The sequence below is a fragment of the Anabrus simplex genome, chromosome 4, assembly GCF_040414725.1.
Source record: "Anabrus simplex isolate iqAnaSimp1 chromosome 4, ASM4041472v1, whole genome shotgun sequence".
Classification (NCBI taxonomy): Eukaryota; Metazoa; Arthropoda; class Insecta; order Orthoptera; family Tettigoniidae; genus Anabrus; species Anabrus simplex.
This window is the reverse complement of record NC_090268.1, coordinates 299,781,995-299,797,289: the sequence shown is the minus strand read 5'-3', so window position 1 is coordinate 299,797,289 and position 15,295 is coordinate 299,781,995. Positions and strand designations below refer to the sequence as shown.

At 40.5% G+C, this 15,295-nt stretch overlaps 1 protein-coding gene across 1 annotated transcript in view; it reads left to right on the top strand.

Moving 5' to 3' along the window:
* park (parkin) overlaps positions 1 to 15,295 on the top strand; it is a 100,809-nt gene that overhangs the window by 10,722 nt on the left and 74,792 nt on the right. The window contains exon 3 of the mRNA XM_067146482.2: positions 9,446 to 9,636. Coding sequence (XP_067002583.2) covers positions 9,446 to 9,636 — 191 coding nt within the window. The remainder of the gene's footprint in view (positions 1 to 9,445; positions 9,637 to 15,295) is intronic.

The following is a 15,295-nucleotide window of genomic DNA, read 5'->3' as shown; positions in this document are numbered from 1 at the left end:
TTCGAATTGCATCTGTAATTTTGCAAATGTACTTGTATATTTCACTATTAGGTAGGGTAATGAGTTCCGTTTATAATTCTTGGTCCTAAGATTTTTCTCATGATTTTTCGTTCTTTAATTCCTAATTGTTCCTTTAATCCCTTTAGTTGTAAGTTGAGAGTTTACGCAGCGTACAGTGCTTTTGGTTTAACTACTGTATTATAATGTCGTAATGAATTAATGTAATGAAAGGGATGTATATATGTACACCAATGAAAAAATAAGTTTCTTTGACATGTGATTAAAATATACTGAAACAGGTCTCTTAACATTTACCGTTAAGTCCTATGCAAGAATTTGATACATAACCTTGAACAAAAAAGACAATGTGCCAATGCTGCAGATTCAATATAAACAGCAAGCATATTGTCCATTGCTGTTTTTATGCTTGCTTACACTGGGGTACTCTCATCTACTTTATTTGAAGGCTGACTTTGTTTTCTCAGTTGGAGATCTCCTTGCATATTGAGGCTGAGTGCTAATTGAAGTATTGATTTCATCTCTGCTGTATTATCAAAGACTAAAGACATTATACTACCATTACTTTGATCGATTGTTTTCTGGTAATAATACAGGGCTCTTAATCTACATTGCTGGGGAAAAAAAAGTGCAACATACTCAAGGACAAGGTCATTTTATCCATAGCAATGTGACAGGTAGTTCATCATTGCAGAGTATATGATTACAAATACAGACCAAATGAAACACATGTCACAGTAAAGGGTGCCCAAATAGTTGCATCAATACACAGTGTACCCTCCTCTGGTGGCAATTCAGGCTTGTATTCGCGCATGCAAACTATCATAAAGCTGCCGGATGGCATCCTGCGATAGATTCTCCCAAACATCTTGTAACTTTTGATGCAATTCAGCAATGGTTGCAGGCTCTGGAGAATGCATAAGTTCCCGCTTCATCATGTCTCATACATGTTCAATTGGCGAGGGATCCGGTGATCTTGCTGGCCAGGGCAGTTGGTGTACACCACTTAGAGCACATTGCATTGCAGTGGCTGTGTGTGGACCTGGAGTGTCCCGCTGAAAAAGCACATCACCTTCCTTAAAAATTAAATAATTGAAGTTCAACCAATTCAATACATAAAATAAAGAAATGTAGTAATTACATTCTTATTTAAATGGGACCGGTTTCGACCTTAGTCCAGGTCATCATCAGCCGTAAAAACAAGTAGGCGAAATCACACAATGTTTATGAATATTGGAGAAATGGGTCAGATTCACACTCTGTCAGGCACAAAGTCACAACACTATCAATTATACTGATTTGCGTCGTATATTTTTCATATACGTACTTAACTTCCCGCAACCGAGACAAATATTGGACCTTCAAGACATTCTCCACTCTACTTTGGCGTTCGAGACCGCAGCACATGACCTTGAATGTGCCGCGCTGATCACCGAGAACTGGCGGTTTGCTTCTACAAATCTATTCGTCTGCGACTTCAAGTTTATTTATAATCTTCATATATTATTTGATAGTGTTGTGACTTTGTGCCTGACAGAGTGTGAATCTGACCCATTTCTCCAATATGCATAAACATTGTGTGATTTCGCCTACTTGTTTTTACGGCTGATGATGATTTTACGGCTGATGATGACCTGGACTAAGGTCGAAACCGGTCCCATTTAAATAAGAATGTAATTACTACACTTCTTTATTTTATGTATTGAATTGGTTGAACTTCGATTATTTAATTTTTAATGTTAATAATTTCAATACGGAACAATGAAATTTTTATCTTTAAACATCACCTTCCTGTCGGAGAAATGGCAGTAGCATGGGGACAACAACCTGTGCACTGCGTGGGCACTGATTATGTTACCCTGCATCAACAACTGTGACTGTGAGTTGTAACTGATTGCCCCCCACACCATGAAGCCTGGGGTGGGACCTCGGTGTCGTGGGCAAATTCACTGTGGAATAGGCCACTCACTAGTTCTACGCCGTACACATGTATGTCCATCACTTGCACACAGAGAGAACCTATTCTCGTCACTGAAGACAACAGAACACCATTGCCCTTTTCGTTATACTCTCTCACGACACCAGAGTAGTCTTGCTTGGCGGTGTCGTGGTGTCAGTGGTAGTTATTGATAAGGATAAAGGTTTCCACCTGTTCAATACAATAAAATAGTGAAATTATTAAAATATCACATATTTATTATCTGTCATTTTTGGACCGGTTTCGGCACCTTCCTTTGCGATCATCAGCCTAGGAAATTGTTCCAAGGTTTTTTAAATAGCTTCATGAAATACTAGTGTAAGAACATGAACAGAGCCTTCTATACTAAGTTGTAAATTTTACAATTACATATGTGACTTAAAATCAATGTAATTAAAATACAGATACTAGATTAATCCTTATGGGATAATAGATACATCATAAAACATTTATATACATTTTTAAAGCACCTTGCGTTATCTATTTGTTGTAACTATTTTAAAATATTATGGCACCCAGTTTTGATAAAATCTTTCTTGTAGGGCAGAATTCATACAGCTATAAAGTATGTACCGGTACAACTAGCCTTAAAGAGTAATAAGAGCATTCCTTTAAAAATTTATGTCCTTAGGCACTTTCCAAAATGCTAAACTAACAGCTGATTTCTAGAATAGTGTTCTCTTTACGTGGGTAAAATATCATAATCTACTTTTTAACATGATACAGTTCCTCATAATACTGTATGTAAGAACCATTATAATGTACAGGTTTTCTTCCATTAGAATAAAAGTTGAATGTCACTGTCCTTGTATAGTTGCTCTAAAATAGCTTAATTTGATGATGTGCTATAAGTATTAGCTCTGTATTTCAATGTTGATCCAATATTAATGTGTCATTGGTAGCCTGACCAGACGCACACATGATTGTAATCCTGCTGCAAGCAGACGGTTCTCAATCGTCCTTGGTGACACAGCAGGTGCAACATATGCCCGGATTTCATTCCTGGATGATGTTCGGTTGGCCACTGCTGCTCGCATAATGCATCGATCTTGAAGTGCGTCTACTACACGGACATCCAGAACCTGGTCTACGGGTGCGAGAATGTTCCACAGACCACTGCCGAAAGCAACGACACACCACTGATACATTGTGCTCAACGTGTAGCAGTCCGTTGATACGTCCATCCAGCTTCCCGCAGGCCCACAATGCGACCCCGTTCAAATGGCTGTAGTTGTTCAACAGAAGCATGTACTCGTCAGCGGGGCATGGTTGTATGTACCCTAGAATGAATTTTGTGAACACTGTTCACCTGTAACCTCAGCACAGTTACTGCCTACAGAGTCAAAACTGAGTGGAAACGAACAGGCCTTCAGAGCGTCGTCTAATCGCTGATGTTCATGACAAATGAATCACTAACACAACAACCCCTCAATATGCACATATACCTTGGTGCCACTAAACACTGTCCTTGAGGATGTTACAATTTTTTTTTTTTTCCCCCCCAATAATGTAGAGTACAATATCAAGATGTTCCTGTGCTTCGTGGACTACAAGAAAGCCTTTGACAAGGTACAATGGTCAAAGCTCTGGGCTATACTCATTGAGATGGGGACGCCGAGACATTTAATGTACCTGATTCAACAATTGTACTCTTCAAACACTGCAACAGTAAGAGTTAATGGTGACTTCTCAGACATCTTTTCTACTAGTGGTGGAGTTCGACAAGGTTGCATTCTTTCCCCCCTCCTATTTAATGTATACAGTGAGTACATTTGGAGGGAGATTCTCGAGGACTGGAGTGACGGCATCACATTTGGTGGTAGGAAAATTAACAATCTCAGATATACGGATGACACTGTGATAATTGCAACAGATGATCATGAACTAGAAGCTATCATGCGGAGGTTAGACAAGCGAAGCAGAGAATATGGTCCTGAAATCAACAATAAAAAGAACAAAGTGATGATTGTACACCGTTTTAATAACAACAGACCTGCTATAACAAGAATTGCGTATTATGAGGTTGTCAGTCGCTTTGAGTATCTAGGATCTATTGTCACAAATACTGGGGACTGTGAACTTGAGATCCGCAAGCGCATTGCGGTTGCGAGAAATTCAGCAGAAAAACTTACTCGCATCTGGAAGGACACCTCCATCACTTCCAAGACAAAGCTCACCCTCATTCGAACTCTGATCTTCCCTATCGTGACCTATGCAGCAGAAATTTGGACGATGAAGACTGCGGATCGCCGCAGGATTGATACTCTTGAAATGTGGTGCTATAGGAGATTACTGCGAATACCATGGACAGCACACCGTACTAATGAATCGATCCTGCAACAGCTCGGCATCGGAATAAGACTGTCGACCCTTATCAACCAAAAACAACTCGGATATTTTGGACATATTGCCAGAAGACAGGAGGCAATGGAAATACTTATCATAGAGGGAAAAGTTGAAGGCTGAAGACCTAGAGAACGTGCACCGTTACGATGGATGGACCAGATCAAGAACTTGACAAGAATGAGTTTACAGCAAGCAAGTCACCATGCCCAAAGCAGAGACTCCTGGAGGAAGATCACCAAAAGGATTGTCGCATGCTGCCACTACACCCTTACGAAGGGTTGGACTAAAAGAGAGAGATGTATAGGACCACAATATCACAACATGGGCAACCAAAGCACTATTTCAGGGATGCTTCGAAGTGACCAAAGGAAGAAACCTTACCCTCCGTGAGTTTGGGAGAAATTATCAGTAGCATTCAGGAATGAATTATTGTTCTTCAACCTATTGACCCAAGTAATTGTAACATTATACCTAAACTAGAACAGTAAAGACAATCGATATGAAAGTGTTCTTTGGTACACTGCATTTTTTTCACAACGTTGTGCCCAATTACGGATTGAGATTGTTTTTTAGCAGGTGAATTTGCTTTCCTCTCTCCCAGAATCTCTTCATCTTCTGCTTTTCCGTCCCAGAGTTGCTTCTCATCTTTTTTCTTTTTTTTCAGCAAAGTGATATTTCTTCACCAACGTTCCAAAGCTAGGACTTTCCCATATAATTTCGTCTGTTGATTTCGTGAAAGCCCTTTTCAGTTTTGATTATCCAGTTATTCTTGACTTTTAGTGAAGAGGCATAATTAATATACTTTTAGTAAGACTTTCATTGTCCTTTCTATGAATATGACCATAAAATTTCAATTACAGTGAAACCTCGGAATGCGAGTAACTTGGTATACAAGTGTTTTGCAAGACGAGCAAACATTTTAAATAAATTGTAACTTGATAAGCAAGTGAGGTTCCGCAATACGAGCGTCATGTGTGCGTACGTTTTCCCCTCCCCTGTGCCTTTGTTAAATGGGTGAACATGGTCTTTGGTCCTGTACTGAAGAAATACCTTTCAGAAAATAATCTGCCGCTCAAAGTCTTGCTGGTTATGGACAATGCTCCTGCTCATCCTCCGGGCCTTGAGGACGACTTACTGGAGGAATTCAAGTTCGTTAAGGGTAAGTTCCTTCCTCCCAACACTACTCCAGCCTATGGATCAGCAAGTCATTTCGAACTTCAAGAAGCTATACACCAAAGCACTATTTCAGGGATGCTTCGAAGTGACCAAAGGAAGAAACCTTACCCTCCGTGAGTTTGGGAGAAATCATTTTCCCATCGTGAACTGCCAGAAGATCATCGATAAAGCCGGGGATGGAGTTACCAAGGGAACTGTCACTTCCGTTTGGGGAAAGCTGTGGCCTGACTGCATTCTTGGTCATGACTTTGAGGGGATTGTTGGTGACAATGAGCTGCCGATTGTTGATGAAATTGTGTCCTTAGGGAAGACTATGGGGCTGGAGGTGAATGACGTGGACATTCAAGAGCTGGTGGAAGAACATAGCCAGGAGCTGACCACCAACGAACTGATGGACCTGCATCGCGAACAACAGGAGGAGGTTATGGAGGAGATCTCGTCCGGGGAAGAGGAGGAGGAAAAGTCAGTGGAATCTCTCACTTCGACTGAGATTCAGAAGTGCATAATGTAGGAAATGGTGCAAAATTTTGTAGAGAAACACCACCCGAATAAGGCTTTAGCAATGCAAGCGATGTCACATTTTCGTGAAATCCTCAGAAAGAGGCAAAAGCAACAGTCATTGGAGAGGTTCGTCGTTAAAGTTACACAAAATGGAAACAATTCCAGTGAGCCAACAGATAGCAGTGATTCCGTTCGTGAAATTTGTGTTACACAGTAACACTTCTCATGTCATCTCTCATCTCCCTCACACCAACAATGATTCTATGGTAAGGTAAAGTGCACTTTAATTTGTTTTACGTTATATTTTGTTTTAGAAATGGTATGCGAATAAATATTTTTGTGTTGTGGACGAATCATCCGCGGTTCAATTGTTTCTTATGGGAAAACTTGCTTTGATATATAAGCGCTTCGGATTACAAGCATGTTGCCGGAACGAATTATGCTCGCAATCCAAGGTTCCACTGTATCCTTTTCTAATAGTGCCTGACATTTTCTCAGAATGCTGTTATAACTCAGGAGACCACCTTTTCATCCATACTCCTATACATACTGGGCCAAAGAATTTCCTAAAGATCTTCCTTTCTTGTTTTTCTAAATTTTTAGGTAGTGGTCTGCCTCCATTGATCAGGGTTTCTGATGCGTGTAATGCTTCAGTCTTAATTACTGTGTTATATTGTTTTAATTTAGCGTTCAGAGATATTGATTTTTTGTTGTATCTATTCCGTGTCCAACTCGTTGGCTGCCCTTCGGTTCAGAGGGTCCCGTGTTTGATTCTCGGCTGGGTCGGGCATTTTAATCCCCTCTGATTAATTCTTCTGGCTTGGGGACTGGGTGTTTGTGTATGTCCCACCACTCTCTTCATATTCAGACAACACACCATACTACCAACAACCACAGTAACATGCAATAGTGATTACATCCCTCCATATAGGGTTGCATCAGAAGGGCATCCGGCTGTAAAACAGGGCCAAATCCACATGTGCGACGCAGTTTGCACCAGTGACCCCACAGGTGTGGGGAAAAACGCGGTAGTAAAAGAAGAAGTTGTATCTATTCCGTGTGATTCTACATAGGCTTTTTATAATTTAGTAATTCTCTGTTTTTATGCTTTATGATTTTCCCTAAGTATTTGAAATTATTTACTTGAGGGATTTTGGCAAACTGAGTTACCAGAGGATGTTTATCTAAGTAATGAGGAGATCCTTCAATGGATCAGGTTTTCTCGTGTGAGATTTGGAGTCCAGTTTATAATAATGTTATTGATTTAACTTCCTTACATTTCACTCGTAAATCTACCAACATGTGGTGCTGTATTTGAGCACCTTCAAATAATACGACACTCAGCCAGAAGAAACCCACCAACTTGGACTCAGAAGTCCAGTGCTCTACCATCTGATCTACTCAGTCTGGCTACATTGTTTAATATATAACTTAAGCTATGTTATAAAAGGAGTCTCTGTTGATCATATGGTGGCTTCCTTCAATTTAGGTCTCTTTAATTTTCCAAGTGATGGAATCCTGAAGTTTTCCTAGAAATTGTGGTCTGATTGCAAGGTGCTCCTACATTTTTAAAGGGCATATATTTTATCCAACTTAGACTATAGTAGTGCAGCATGTGGATCATCGTGTAAAACTGTTCTAAAAGTACCGAATAGCATCCATCACATGGGGAGCTTTCCATATAAGTCCCATATCCAGCCTGCTCACTGAATCTGGTGTACCTCCTTTCCTTTTACATCTGAGACGCAAGCAAGTACTGTTATCATATGCTACAGCCTATGGCAGATGCCACGTCACCGCAGCTGTCCTTGCGTATTCCATAATCAGAATTTGCGGCTGCATGCTTGCCTATCCATGAGCAACAAGTGAAAGGCACTCATTTCAATTAATTTATGGTGACTTAAAAAACAAGTTATTTTCAGAACATCAAGATAAAGACAATCTTTTGCGGATATCATGTTACTAAATCAGTCAAGATTAACTTTATTTATTTTGCAGTACGAAAATTTTGTAAAATAACTTGCTTTAATGTTTAAATAATTTGCCAACAAAACAAATATTTCATCAATAGAAGCAGGAAAAATAGGAAACTTTGCACATAAATTAATGGTTTGAGTTTTACGCCCAACTATTATTTTTTTTTTTTTTTTTTTTTGCTACGGGCTTTACGTCGCACCGACACAGATAGGTCTTATGGCGACGGTGGGACAGGAAAGGCCTAGGAGGTGGAAGGAAGCGGCCGTGGCCTTAATTAAGGTACAGCCCCAGCATTTGCCTGGTGTGAAAATGGGAAACCACGGAAAACCATTTTCAGGGCTGCCGATAGTGGGATTCGAACCTACTATCTCCCGGATGCAAGCTCACAGCCGCGCGCCTCTACGCGCACGGCCAACTCGCCCGGTAACTATTATTTTGCTCTGCGTAAGCCTCTCTGTACCTGCTCCATAAGAGCTGTCCACCCCTAAGTGAAGATTCTCATGCACAGATCCCTGATCATTTCCCAGTGCAATATATATATATATACACAAAGTAATCCCCAACACTACAGGTACTTTATAAAGTTAGTGATGTTACAAACATACCCCATGACCCTACAGCCCTGATGTGTCTTGGCCTAGCGAGCAAGGGCTGCTTAGCCTGAAACGTTGGTGACTACAAGGTGACACATGGTCAGTGCAATGAATCCTCTCTGCCATTATTCTTGGCTTTCTAGACCTGGGCCACCATCTCCCCATTAGATAGCTCCTCAGTTTTTCTCATGTAGACTGAGTGGATCTTGAATCAGCCTTAATATCCAGGTTAAAATCTCTGACCTGGCTATGAATCAAACTCGGAGCTTCCAGGTAAGAGGCAGGCTTGCTACTCCTAGCTGTGAGGCTGGCAGAGTCGCTACACTTAATGTAATTTTAATAAAGGGGGAAATAATTCAGACTAATAACAAACATTTTATTATGCCTTATATGAATTCAAAAAGCATTCGAGAAGAAAATAAAATATGATATTTTTAATCATGTAAGATGAACGCACATTCACCAGTTGTGTAATTAGACATTTTTCCTTCAGTATTCATAATTGCAGGGTAAAATTATGGGGTAGTTGGTTGCTTAAATGCACGAGACCTTTCTTGCTGGATTTACTTTTATATTAAAGAACTCATTTTTTACAGAAAATTTCAGCATTTTGGCATTTAGCAAAATCTACAACAGTTGAAGGAACAATAAAAAAATAAAATGTACACACTTGCTCTCATTTTATAGCAGAATCAATCCAGTCATGTTTAGAAAAAATAATAATTCAATGTATTAACCCCCTTTGATTAGATTTCTCTACACATTTCACTCCTTATGATCAGTTGAATGATTTTGAATGGTCATGAGTTTATTTTTTGGTGATCGCTTTCTTTTTATGGTTGGATTCTGTTTACAGTTAGTGAAAAGAAGAAGGCACACTTTTATGTGTACTGTGCATCACCGTGCAAGCGTATGCAAGGAGGAAAATTGAGAGTACGGTGTGCTTCTTGTAGAAGTGGTGCCTTTACTGTAGATAGGGATCCTAGGAATTGGACTGATGTGCTGGAGCCCAACCAGATAACAGGAGTGTGTGAAGATGTGAATTGTGTAAGTAAAAGGGTTGATAATTTTAGGATTTTGTCTGGAATGAGTTGGCTGACATTATGTTCATATAAATGATCTAATCGTTTGTCTTTGAGGTGCTAAGTAACAAATAATTTGTTTGAATTTGATTAAGAATTCATCTTGACAGATAAAATACACTCACTGACAAGCACCTAGAAAGAGAGGAGGAAATGAAGTGAATCTTCACGTGCTGAGAGATTGTGATTTTATTTCAGTGATTACAAAATCAAGTGAAATGTACAATGAAGTTGCAGTATGAGCACACTGCTTGTCTCTTGTCAGTAGGATGTTGCACCCCATTGGGTCAGGATGCATGCAATGATTTGGTTAGGAAGGGTATCACAGGTGTTGTATCCTCTCCTGAGGCAAGTTAACCCACTACTGTTGTAACTAGCCCTCGATATCGTGGAGATTGGCACTGGGGTTAAGTTGACATCTGAGATGGTTCCACACATGTTCTAGCAGGGGCAGATCTGGGAATCGTGGTGGCCAAGGGAGTACCTCAACATTATGCAGGCGGTTCATAGAGGCACGTGCTGTGTGTATGGAGAAGCGCTGTCCTGTTGAAAGGTGGTACTAGGATACTGTCTCATGGGAGGTAACATTGAACCATCATTGTTGCCTGAATCACTACCAGAGGTGACTTAAAGTCATACCCGATGGCTCCCCACACCATGACACCAGGAGTAATACCGGTATGTCTCTCCAAAACATTGGCAGAATACACCTCCTCCCCTTGGCGCTACCACATTTGCAGAAGATGGTCATCTGAGGTAGTGCAGATCAGAGATTCATTGCTGAAAATGATGCGAAGCCACTCGTCAATAGTCCATGCTTATATGCATGGGATGGTGATTCAGTAGTCTGGCAACTGCTAGCCTCCGACCAATTGTGTAGGATGATAAGGAGTGTTGTAGTGGGTCTGGATCGCAGGCGCAGATGCAAAGGGGTTACGATGTGCTTGGTGCACAATATGATGATCCTCCCTTGGTGTGGTCAGACTTGTTTGACCAGAACATTGACGAACGTATGTGGTTTTCCTCACATTCCCATTCAGTACATCATTGGGCCACTGTCATATCTAATGCCCCACATACCTAGATTTTGCACAAGTAGATCAGCCGGCCTTATGGACCTACAGTGAGCCCCCCTTTCAAAATCTGCTAGCGCTGGTAATGTTGTCTCATGCCAGCACACATCATTCTCTATGGCCCTTCACAGTGCTCACTAACCACCTGATGCTGATTTGGTTAGGAAGGGTATCACAGGTGTTGTATCCTCTCCTGAGGCAAGTTGACCCACTACTGTTGTAACTAGCCCTCGATATCGTGGAGATTGGCACTGGGGTTAAGTTGACATCTGAGATGGTTCCACACATGTTCTAGCAGGGGCAGATCTGGAAATTGTGGTGGCCAAGGGAGTACCTCAACATTATGCAGGCGGTTCATAGAGGCACGTGCTGTGTGTATGGAGAAGCGCTGTCCTGTTGAAAGGTGGTACCAGGATACTGTCTCATGGGAGGTAACATTGAACCATCATTGTTGCCTGAATCACTACCAGAGGTGACTTAAAGTTGCCAGCCCTTATATAAACTATGTGACCAAATAACACTTGTTACATGGTGACAACACTAATGCACTCTGGTGGCCATTCTAGCTGTCACAGATCATTTCAACTCTAATAATTTACATACCCTCCGCCAATGGTATGAAAATCTACAGCCTGTTTCCAGTCATCCGACCAGGTCAGGAATGAAATTAATGAAGCCCCCATCTAGCAGCGAGGATAGGAATTGTGCCGGCTGCTGAAGTCTGTCGCACTCCTCTGGGGCAATGATTAATGAATGACGGATGAAATGAAATGATATTGGAGAGTGTTGCTAGAATGAAAGATGACAGGGGAAACCGGAGTACCCGGAGAAAAACCTGTCCCGCCTCCGCTTTGTCCAGCACAAATCTTACATGGAATGACCAGGATTTGAACCATTGAACCCAGCGGTGAGAAGTTGGCGCGCTGCCGCCTAAGTCACGGAGGCTAACCTCCAATGGTATGCCGTGTATGAAATTATGTTGACATTGGACCTTTTCTTCTAGCTGCTTAACTTTTTTTGTCATTGAGTATATATACACTGAACAATAACTTTATTAGGAAGTCCTTAGGCATGACAGTTTGTGGCCAACGATGCAATACCACATACACCTTACACTTATTGTGCTGAACTCTCCTCTGCACATCAGACAATAACATTCGACAGTGATGGGGTAAACATGGCGACTTAAATGACTTTATAAATGGTCCGTTATTGGACATTATAAATTTTCCAGCTAACTCATTCCTGGTTGCCAGCATTTTTCCCTCGTGTGCTAGGCTGAACTCATCAGTTGGCACCTAGCACACCTATCAACATGCTGGCTAGTGCATACCGTGGAGGCCACTGCGTAGGCTAATTGTAGCCACCGGCAGTGCCAATGCACTATGAGATGCTCTGTCCCACTACCAAAAATTGAGGCCTACCTGGCCATCAGATGATATAGATGTTGATTCCCATAGGGAATCTGAAATATTTGTTCTGAATGAGTAAATTTATAATACCAACATAAATGGTCCATTATTGGACATTATAAATTTTCCAGCTAACTCATTCCTGGTTGCCAGCGTTTCGCCCCCGTGTGCTAGGCTGGGCTCATCAGTTGGCACCTAGCACACCTATCAAGACGCTGGCTAGTGCATACCATGGAGGCCACTGCGTAGGCTAATTGTAGCCACCGGCAGTGCCAATACACTATGAGACACTCTATCCCACTACCAAAAATTGATGCCTGCCTGGCCATCAGATGATATAGATGTTGATTCTCATAGGGAATCTAAAATATTTGTTCCGAATGAGTAAATTTATAATACCAACAACCAACCAATAACGGACCATTTATGTTGGTATTATAAATTTACTCATTCGGAACAAATATTTCAGATTCCCTATGGGAATCAACATCTATATCATTAAATGACATTGACCACAAATAGAGAATTGGGTCCAGAGGTTCGGTACCAGTATCTCGACAGTTACAGCTTTTGTTGGCTGTTCCTGTACCAGACTGTTGAGGGGATACTAAGAGTGGAGGAATCATGGACAGACATCAAGCATAAGATCAAATTGTGACAAGCCACAAGTGATTGAACAGAAAGGTGAATGTTGTATGTCACGTCTGATACCGCAGCAATGATGCTTGACAGTGGGACATTTGTCCATCCAGTACAGCAGCGGACAGGTACATCTAGTTTCCACAATGACCATGTGACATACCTGGTGTTGACTTGGGGCTGGAAGTTTTAGACCAATAAAGGTGCCCTTGTTGACCTCAGAAAATCATCACAAACAACGCCTGGTGTGGGCCCAAGAAAGATGTCAGTGGACCTTGGTCACAAGGAAGAGGGTTATCTGGAGTGATGAGTTCAATTTCCTGTTGCACTGTACTGACAGCTGAGTCCGTATCTGGTGTAAACAGCTTGAGATGGCATCCCTTGCCTGTCTTGTGGGTGTCCAATAGGCCAGTGGTGGTGGTGTCATGGTCTGGGGAGCGTACTTCTTGCATGCCCTAGGGCTATTGGCCATTATACCATACACTTTGAGTGATGAAGACTACAGGAACTTGTTAGCTGATAATCTGAATTTAGAATGCTTGGTAAAGCTAAAGGTTCCACCTGTTCAATACATTATCATAATGGTCTGTTTAGAACATCACATATTTATTTAACTTATTGTAAAATACATCTTTGAGACCGGTTTCGGCAATCCATTATGCCATCATCAGTCATTGAAAGTTTAATATCAAAGAATATTCAAAAAAGTAAAAATATGCTATAGAATCAGTACAGAATGTATGCTTGGCATACTTTTAACAGCAAGTCCTATTCTACATGAAAGCATTAAAAATGGCTAGATAACATTGACCCATTGTATTATACAAGTAACATGTCTTTTTAAAAAATACAGTATTATTTGGTTTGTCTAAAATAGTTTTTAGGTGATTGAAAAAAGTCTATAATTTGGTGTAGTTGATGTACTGTAAGTTCATATAAAATTGATAAATGATTTTACAAAACGTCTGCCATTTTAAAGCACAGTTTTTTGGTTCCTCATGATATGCGACTTATACTGTTTGCTATTATATACCGGTTCTTCTTTCTTAAAAAATATTGACAAATTAGTCTATATTTGAGTGATGTAAGGAGTAGCAGATTGCTGATATGTTTAATCTTATTTTAGTATTTGAACCTTGCTTCGTAGTGTTTTCAAGGTAAATAACTGTATGGCTGAGGCTGAAACTGTGGTTGAGATCTTGAATATTATTTTATATGCCAGGTAGAAATGGGCAGTAATTAGTATTAATCGCGAACCAGCACGGACCTAAAAAGGAAATTGTAAATTGAGTACGAGTTATTGAGAATGAAACGCGGTACTATAGAAAAGAATTGAGGATATGAAACTCGCCTCAGGTTGAATGTAGCAGCGTGTAGAGAGAGTGAGGAACAAATGCTGAATGTCAAACGACAGCTGGCTGGTTCAGCTGTGAGGCGGGGCGTATTATGTAGGGGAAGGGAAAGTAGGAGAGGTTGCGGTCGCGTGTATCTGTGTGTCAGGGGGGCGTGGGCTGTAATTGTCTGGATTAGTTTTCCCTCTTTTCTTGAATAATGGACGGATTACTCCTGAGGTCCATTATTCTGGGATTTTCTCTGTGTTCCACATTTTGACTAGATGCTGATGTAGATTTATGATATCTGGTTTCCCTTCGTTTTTCCAGATATCTGCAAAGACTAGATCTTTACCACATGCCCCGTATAATTTTTTAGTTCCTTAATTGCGAATTCTACCTCGTTGATAGTTGGAGAATCTATTAGATCTGGGGTGGTTAAAATGGGTGTGTCAGTATTTACTTCCAACTTTTCTAGTGGGTCATCACAATTTAAAAGTTTGTTGAATGTCCGCGAGGATCTCTGGATTTTCAAATCAAATCAAAATCTATTTATTTTCAAATGAGGTATGTATCTCGGTGGCAAATGGTACTCTAAAATACATTATTGTCAAGCACTAAATTTTAAATTAACAAGGGAAGAAGAAAATTTTCCTAGAATACAATATTATACATTTTACACTAACAATTTTTTCTATTAAACACACAGCTCATCCTTAATAAATTTATATTGTTTACAAAATTCTACGTATAATATCTCCTGTACTTACATAGTCAACTCATATACAGTATGCGGAATTACTTCAGATAATACTATAAAACTGGTATAAGATTAAAATTCACATTGCATTTATTTACTTATTTATTTTTTACCCATTTTGGAACCTAAGTAGCATAACGACCTGCTGCGTCTTAACCGGAGCCCCTTTTGCTACCACTTTTCACAGTTCCTGAAGGGCCTTCACAGCTACCGTAGCTGTCTCAGGGCCCTCAAAATCCCCACTGTACTTCACCCCTACAGTCAGTCCCCTACTTCGGCTGTCCAAACACCTTAGACCAGGGGTGAAATTAATTTATTCACACACATTTTTTATTTACAATATCCTGCACTGGTCGAATGCCCTCTAACATTTCATTTATTTTCTCTGTTGCTATTTATTCTCTTCTTG